This window comes from the organism of the source record quoted next (assembly GCF_019968955.1).
Source record: "MAG: Porospora cf. gigantea A chromosome Unknown PgA_NODE_1247_length_6856_cov_291.221, whole genome shotgun sequence".
Classification (NCBI taxonomy): Eukaryota; Apicomplexa; class Conoidasida; order Eugregarinorida; family Porosporidae; genus Porospora; species Porospora cf. gigantea A.
In genome coordinates this window covers 1-6856 of record NW_027151349.1, presented here as the reverse complement: position 1 = coordinate 6856, position 6856 = coordinate 1, and the positions used below count along the sequence as shown (strand labels likewise).

Genomic DNA, 6856 nt, shown 5'->3' with positions numbered 1-6856 from the left:
CCACTACAACGACAGAAGCAGCCACAGCAACGACAACAGGAATAGCTACCACTACGACGACAGAAGCAGCCACAACGACAGAAACAGCCACCACCACGACGACAGAAGCAGCCACAGCAACAACAACAGAAATAGCCACCACTACCACGACAGAAGCAACTACAACTACCGCGGAAAAGGCCACCACCACGACAAAATCAGCTACAACAACAGCAGAAGCTATAACAGCAGAAGAAGCCACAACTATCACGGGAGAGGCCACTGCACAGACTACAACAACAGAAATAACCACCACCTCAAGAGAAGCAAATACAACCACAGAAAAAGCCACCATCACAACAGAGACAGCCACGAATCTGACAGAACAGGCGACCTCGACAGCGACCGGAACAGGCACACGGATTAGAGCCGCGACCGACTCCCGCCTTAACAGCGACACGCTACCGCTGGGGCCGGACCTGCCAGTAGACCTTCGACAGTGCGTCATGCTCGACGTCGTGCCTGCGTGTGCTGTTTTCGACATGGTTTACGCTGCCTCGTTGGACCACTGCTATGCCAGCTGCTCCCTAGCAAAGCTGTGTGAGGTATTCTCTTTCAGGGCCGAGGGACCGCTTCCCTGCTCGCACTTCGCGTGCTCCCAGAGATGGCACTACTCAAAGGGTGATACGACGACACGGCTGCGGTGTGGGCAGCTGATCGAGGTTAGGTGAGGTCTCGAAATTGAATTAATTAATCATTTATTTGTCCTCGATTATTCTTCGTGTTTATCAATAATTATTGGATTATTCATCCTCAGCGCCTGCGCCTTCAATGACGTTTCTTTCGAGGGCGGCGACTTGGCACAATCGCGAACGTCATCGATAACTGAATGCTGGAGAAGCTGCCTGCGGCTAGAGGACTGCATGTGAGTTTCGGTATAGATCTGCTGAAGTTTATCTCTTCCCAGCGGCTTTTCCTTCGACGACACCGCTACGGAAATAAACTGCTTTCTGAAGTATACGGATGCTGGCGTGACCACCCGAATCGGATTTCGCTCTGGGTACAGAAAATGCCCTGACGCTGTGTTAAATCAGCACTGGGCATAACTGCGATAGGTATTTCATAAAATGTTTTAAAATATGTGTAATAATGTTTATGCTCTGTTTTTGTTGTGGACATTTGCGGCTAATTTTCTCGAGGCCGAGGAAGACAGCAGAAATCCCCAGTTGTGTGGTCCCTGACGTAGGTGTCACCGCCCACGTCCAGAACCTCCACGACGTCCCCATCTGAGACGAGTGAGTAGACGAAGAGGCTGTCGTCGTCGTAGAGCCGAAGAAATGAGTCAAGCCAAGAGGTTGGCAAGTCTTTCGCCTTCCCTAGAAAAAAAATTCATACGAATCAACGTTTGATTTTAAATACGACTTTGCCCACCATGATGCCGGACGAGAAGAACGCGTCCTAATCCATCGAAGTCAGCCAGGGCTTCTATCTGTGTGGGCGCCACTCGGGAAATCAGTCGAAATCGAAGATGCTCCAAATCCACCACTTTACACAGGTGCACCTGGTTGTTGCGTCCGTCAATGCATGCGCATCTGCGTCCTCGCAGCTTATCCAGCAGCCCTCCATAACAGCGAGCCTTGCGGAGGGCGGCGTCTGCCGCACGACTCAGAGTTTGCTGGCGCACACAGCGGGATGACACCGGGTGTTTATGAGGGCTCAGGGAGTACACGCGACTCCCTACCATTACTTCCATCTTGCCCTCCATCCAAACCACCTCCCCAACGACCGTCCTTCGGGGATCCAACACCGTCACCACATCCGTTATAGTCTGCGGCGGCACTGTCGCAGCACGAAAGCCATAGAGCGCTTTCCAGCAGCACGGAAGCCGATTATAGGGTCCAGAGTAGTAAGCTATCGCTCCTTCAGCTAACCCCGGGACGTCGCGGAAGTAGGTGACGTGCATGCTGCCGGCAGGTTCATAATGCCGCAGTTCCTGTCGCCAGCCCCTCAGGTAGGAGGACCTGGAATGAATCATCAGTGGAGTTTTGTACACCTACCCCGCAGCCTTCGATATCACATCCGCGTTGGGAAACCGCAAAGACATGATCTGCTTGAGCTTGCCTTTCCACCAATAGGCGGCGTCAAGAAGAGCGACGATCCTGGCCTCGGCTGGCTCGCCCGAACTCACAGAGCCAGACCCTCGCCTCCTGTTCAGGTCCTCCTTCAAGGCCACATGTTGACTCGGGGCTTCCACAACGGCCGCCGCCTGGAAGTTCGTGCCTGCAATCCCCTTCGCGGCCAGAATGGCGGAGATATCCGCCCCAGTGAGGTCGCGTCCCTCATAAGGGAACCGAATGCAGAGCTCGCCGTTCTCAATGCTCCAAATCCTTTCATTCGTTATGCAGCCAACGCGAGTCTGGGTGGTGTCGGGAATGCCGACTTCGTCTGCCTCCGTGGTATCCGCCTGGCCCAGATCAAGGTCCACTCGCCCATCACCAGTAGGGGAGACCGGTGTGGCGTGTTTTGAGAAAAGTCGCGATACGAGCATCGTGACAGGCTTCCCAACCGTGCTGTCCCCAGAGTCCACCAAACTCCGAATGTCGGCAAACTGGGAAGCGAGGTCTGGAAGTTGGGGATTTGTCTTCTGTAGGACATAACGAATCTTGCTTGCATCTGCCACGCGGGTTCGCGATCCGCAATCCGCAGCTGATAGACCCTCAGGCGCTGCGCCTTTCTCTACAGAGGGCACAACCGTCATCAACACCTCCACACCTGACCGGTAATGTCCACTTGCCACCCTCATAAGAATAGCACAAATGTCCTTCTTGTTGCCCTACCTCATCGAGGCTCTGGTGCTCGGAGGTGGCTACTACATCTACAAGCTCGCCAAGGGACCGAAGCAGCCGCCTCCCCACGTAACTAAAGTGCCTGCCTCCCAGCCAAAGCGCGTGCCCTCCACTGTCGACCCACCACGGAAACCACCCAACTCCATCCCTCGGAAGGGAAGACGGAAACGAATCCGCAATGACGACGAGCTGATAGTTCGAGCGTTGGGTATCGCACTGACTAAGAGCCGACGCTGAGGTAGTTTACAGTATTCAGTAGCTATACGCTACTATGCGCGTCGGGGACCTTCAGTTGTTCCACAACTGAAATCGGATGCGAAATCAGATGTGGGGTATAATTGCATAAGTCGTGGAAAAACACCATTTCGCGAATTATGCACCTTCCAGCTGGACACGTACTCTTCACCTCAGAATCGGTTAACGAGGGACATCCTGACAAACTCTGCGATCAAGTCTCCGACGCCATCCTCGATGCTTGTTTGGAACAAGACAAGGATTCCCATGTAGCGTGTGAGACGTGTGCCAAGACGGGCTTTGTAATGGTCTTTGGCGAGATTTCAACCAAGGCTAGAGTCGACTACGAGCAGGTTGTGCGGGATACGTGTCGCCGCATCGGCTATGATTCCATAGAGAAGGGCCTTGACTATCAGACGATGAAGGTTGTAGTTGCTATCGAGCAGCAATCCCCCGAGATCGCCACCGCTGTACACGTCAACAAGAGTATTGAGCAGATGGGCGCAGGCGACCAGGGTCATATGTTCGGATTCGCCTGCGATGAGACTGAGGAGCTTATGCCTTTGACGCATTCCCTGGCTACTAAACTTGGCCTACGCCTGACGCAAGTGCGGAAAGATGGCATCATTCCGTACCTCCGCCCTGACGGGAAGACCCAGGTCACCATGGAGTACCGCAAAGACGGCCGCGAGATGGTCCCCATTCGTGTGCATACCATCGTCATATCGACGCAGCACAGTCCTGAGGCTTGCCAGGAGCGAATCTCCAAGGACCTGATGACGCACGTCATTGAACCAGTCTGCCCCGCTAGCATGATCGACGACAAAACTATCTTCCATCTAAACCCCTCTGGTTCGTTCGTAGTGGGAGGTCCTCACGGCGACGCAGGTTTGACTGGGCGCAAGATCATCGTGGATACCTATGGAGGTTGGGGAGCTCACGGTGGCGGAGCTTTCAGCGGCAAGGACCCCACCAAGGTTGACCGTTCAGCCGCCTACGGGGCGCGCTGGGCTGCGAAGTCCCTGGTGGCTAATGGTTTCTGCCGACGCGCTCTGGTGCAGGTTGCTTACTCCATTGGCGTGGCGGAGCCATTGTCCCTCTTCGTTGACTCCTTTGGTACGAGTGCTGATGGGTACACCGACAAGGACCTTCTCGAGGTCGTTTATAAGAACTTCGACTTCCGACCCGGTTGCCTCATCCGTGACTTGCAACTCAACCGACCTATCTACCAGCCCACAGCGTGCTACTCTCATTTCGGTCGAGACGAAAAAGATTTTACCTGGGAGCAGGTCAAGGATCTCAGTCACGAGAAGGCGCGATGATTGGCAATCGTTATAATGTTTGGCGTTACAATCAACTCCCATTGGGGGGACTGTAGCGATGCTTCCTTGGTCACTGTTTCACTGCGGAGGGGTGGTAGATAACGGAGGGGTCGTTGGGATTGACGAAGGCGGATCTCGTAACCTCCACCATTGCGGCGAACTCCTCCTCCGTAACAGGCACGCCACGTCTGTGTATGATCTCCTCACTCCACAGCTCGTAGTACCGATCTAAAAACTTCATAATGGGAACAGAGAACCAGATGCGAAATTGAGCCTCTACAGGATAGGTTGAGGTGACGCTGGGTCGTGCATAGCCTTCGAAATAATTTCGACCAAAAAATGGCTGCACGTACTGGGGATACTCGGAGGATACTCCTCTGGTCAGAGCATGCGCCGTCTCGAACGCAGAGAACCTCTTGTGTGAATTCAGAGCGCCCTTCGTGACGAAGACCAATCGGAAATTCGTTAGCAGCAAATAGCCTCTGCGCACACGTCGGGGCCCTTTTACACTGGATACTCCAGTACCAGGTTCACTTACGGCCTTATGTCTATCTTAACGCCGTCTAACAGCATAAGCCACGACTCGCCGGTCTTGAAGGTGGGTACCAGAACAGTACGGCGCCTCAGATCCAGTGGATTCAGTGTCGGGTTCCAAGCCATCAAAATTTTGACCTAGATGTGTCGATCATAAATCATTTTTTTAGGGAAAACATGACAGAGGCTCCCGACCCCGACGCACCCCTTCCAGACCTGCCATTGGACTTCAACACATTGAAGGGAATGGAACTCCTTCCGCCCTCAGCGCTCAATTCGCTGTTCGCCCTCTCGAAGAAGAACGCTACAATTCGAGAGGGACTTGGCATCCTCCAAAACGTAGATCGGAGAAAGAGGAAGCCTCGCCAGCTATTTATCTCGACGGACCAGGGACTGTCTCAGATGCTTAAGAAGACCCGCATTTGTATCAAGTAAGATCTTTAGATATGCTTCCCGTATCCACATTTCTTTCCAGTTTTTCAAAAGGATTTTGCGCCTCGTCCGAAGACTGCGAGTTCGCTCACGGGTTCGTGGAACTCCGCAGCGTTCCCGACCTCACGATGACGCGTCTATGTCCACGGTTAGATCTGCAGGACCTAAGACCTGAGCAGTGCACAGACCGAAAATGTAATTTTGCCCACTCACTACGAGAGCTGCGACGACCACTGGACCGCGGGATCACTAAAGAGCAGATCGTTGACGGCCTCATGACACTACGAGAGGCTGCGTTGAGGAAGCAGCGTGCTGACCGCGTTCGACGGAAGCAGATTGATATCAAAGACGAGGCTGCTCCACCAGTGACGCCTTTGAACACGGGGACGGCAGCGGAGACGGCAGCGGAGACAGCAGCGGAGACGGCAGCGGAGACAGCAGCGGAGACGGCAGCGGAGACAGCAACGGAGACAGCAACGGAGACAGCAACGGAGACAGTGAAACTGTCGCTCCAAGAAGGTCAAACTACCGTGTCCGAGAACGACTACTCCAACAACGGCTTCAGCCAAATCTGCGACGAATCCGACGCCATGGACTCATTGTTGCGGTTAGAGGGTTTTCCTCCGGTAGTTCTGGACTTCTACGCCCATCTCAGCGATGACGAAAGCCTTGGTAGCGAAATGTTGGAGGCGCTGAACTCTCTAGCGTTACGGGCAGACACGCTTTAGAATGTTTTGTGATTTTCTGTAATGTATTGATCTTGTACGATGACATTGACAATCTCAATGTACCCATAGTCAGCGCAATCTTCCTTGATTTCCAGTTATCGAATGTTTGTGATTCTTTGTAATCTATTGATCTTGTACGATGACATTGACATCCAGTTATCAATGATTGTGATTTTCTAGAATCTGTTGATCTTGCACAATGACATTGACAATCTCAACTCTCGACACCGCACTCTTGCTTGATTTCCAGTTATCATAGTACAGCCATAATGTTCGATACAAAATTTTGCAAGTCAACTAATTTTAAATCGGGTTTCTCTCAGGGGTTCCTCTTACGCAGCAGCTCGAGCACTTTCTCAATGGGCAGTCTGAACTCAACTTGCACCTGTCCATCTTCCAGACAGCAGGGGGACTCGGGGCATACACATGGCGTTGTAGTGGGCAGTCCGGTGGGTCCCTGTGTAGGACCAGTGATGTCGGTTACTCCGGTGATACCTGTTACGTCTCCAGTCACATCAGTTACTCCAGTGACGCCAGTTACTCCAGTGATGCCAGTTACTCCTGTGATGCCAGTTACGTCTCCAGTCACATCGGTGACTCCAGTGATACCAGTGATGTCTCCAGTGATGCCAGTTACGTCTCCAGTCACATCGGTGACTCCAGTGATACCAGTGATGTCTCCAGTGATACCAGTGACGTCTCCAGTGATACCGGTGATGTCTCCAGTGATGCCAGTGACTCCTGTGATGCCAGTTACGTCTCCAGTCACATCGGTGACTCC

General features: G+C 53.0%; 7 protein-coding genes across 8 annotated transcripts; 4 read left to right on the top strand and 3 right to left on the bottom strand.

Moving 5' to 3' along the window:
• Positions 1 to 485: 485 nt before the first annotated feature.
• On the top strand, positions 486 to 908 carry KVP18_001817 (uncharacterized protein; the record flags this gene model as incomplete). Its single annotated transcript, XM_067952185.1, has 2 exons — positions 486 to 706; positions 797 to 908. 2 exons carry the CDS (start codon positions 486 to 488, stop codon positions 906 to 908), a joined length of 333 nt encoding a protein of 110 aa, XP_067813284.1.
• A 482-nt stretch (positions 909 to 1390) lies between these two features.
• On the bottom strand, positions 1391 to 2782 carry KVP18_001819 (uncharacterized protein; the record flags this gene model as incomplete). 2 transcript variants are annotated; one of them, XM_067952188.1, is made up of 2 exons in its annotated part: positions 1391 to 2000; positions 2037 to 2737. In XM_067952188.1, 2 exons carry the CDS (start codon positions 2735 to 2737, stop codon positions 1391 to 1393), a joined length of 1311 nt encoding a protein of 436 aa, XP_067813286.1. The 2 variants fall into 2 exon arrangements, with proteins under 2 accessions (XP_067813286.1, XP_067813287.1); XM_067952189.1 differs by lacking the exon at positions 1391 to 2000 and having other exon boundaries at positions 2033 to 2782.
• Positions 2783 to 2795: 13 nt separating this feature from the next.
• Positions 2796 to 3062, top strand: KVP18_001820 (uncharacterized protein; the record flags this gene model as incomplete). Its single annotated transcript, XM_067952190.1, has 1 exon — positions 2796 to 3062. The coding sequence occupies one exon, from the start codon at positions 2796 to 2798 to the stop codon at positions 3060 to 3062; it is 267 nt and encodes an 88-aa protein (XP_067813288.1).
• Positions 3063 to 3199: 137 nt separating this feature from the next.
• KVP18_001818 (uncharacterized protein) lies at positions 3200 to 4381 on the top strand (the record flags this gene model as incomplete). The annotated part of the gene is made up of 1 exon (XM_067952186.1): positions 3200 to 4381. The coding sequence occupies one exon, from the start codon at positions 3200 to 3202 to the stop codon at positions 4379 to 4381; it is 1182 nt and encodes a 393-aa protein (XP_067813285.1).
• Positions 4382 to 4451: 70 nt separating this feature from the next.
• On the bottom strand, positions 4452 to 5041 carry KVP18_005140 (uncharacterized protein; the record flags this gene model as incomplete). The annotated part of the gene is made up of 2 exons (XM_067949506.1): positions 4452 to 4890; positions 4920 to 5041. 2 exons carry the CDS (start codon positions 5039 to 5041, stop codon positions 4452 to 4454), a joined length of 561 nt encoding a protein of 186 aa, XP_067813290.1.
• Positions 5042 to 5092: 51 nt separating this feature from the next.
• KVP18_001816 (uncharacterized protein) lies at positions 5093 to 6075 on the top strand (the record flags this gene model as incomplete). Its single annotated transcript, XM_067952184.1, has 2 exons — positions 5093 to 5346; positions 5391 to 6075. The coding sequence occupies 2 exons, from the start codon at positions 5093 to 5095 to the stop codon at positions 6073 to 6075; spliced, it is 939 nt and encodes a 312-aa protein (XP_067813283.1).
• Positions 6076 to 6394: 319 nt separating this feature from the next.
• Positions 6395 to 6856, bottom strand: KVP18_005139 (uncharacterized protein; the record flags this gene model as incomplete). The annotated part of the gene is made up of 1 exon (XM_067949505.1): positions 6395 to 6856. A coding segment is annotated over one exon (462 nt), but the record flags the coding sequence as incomplete, so codon positions are not given.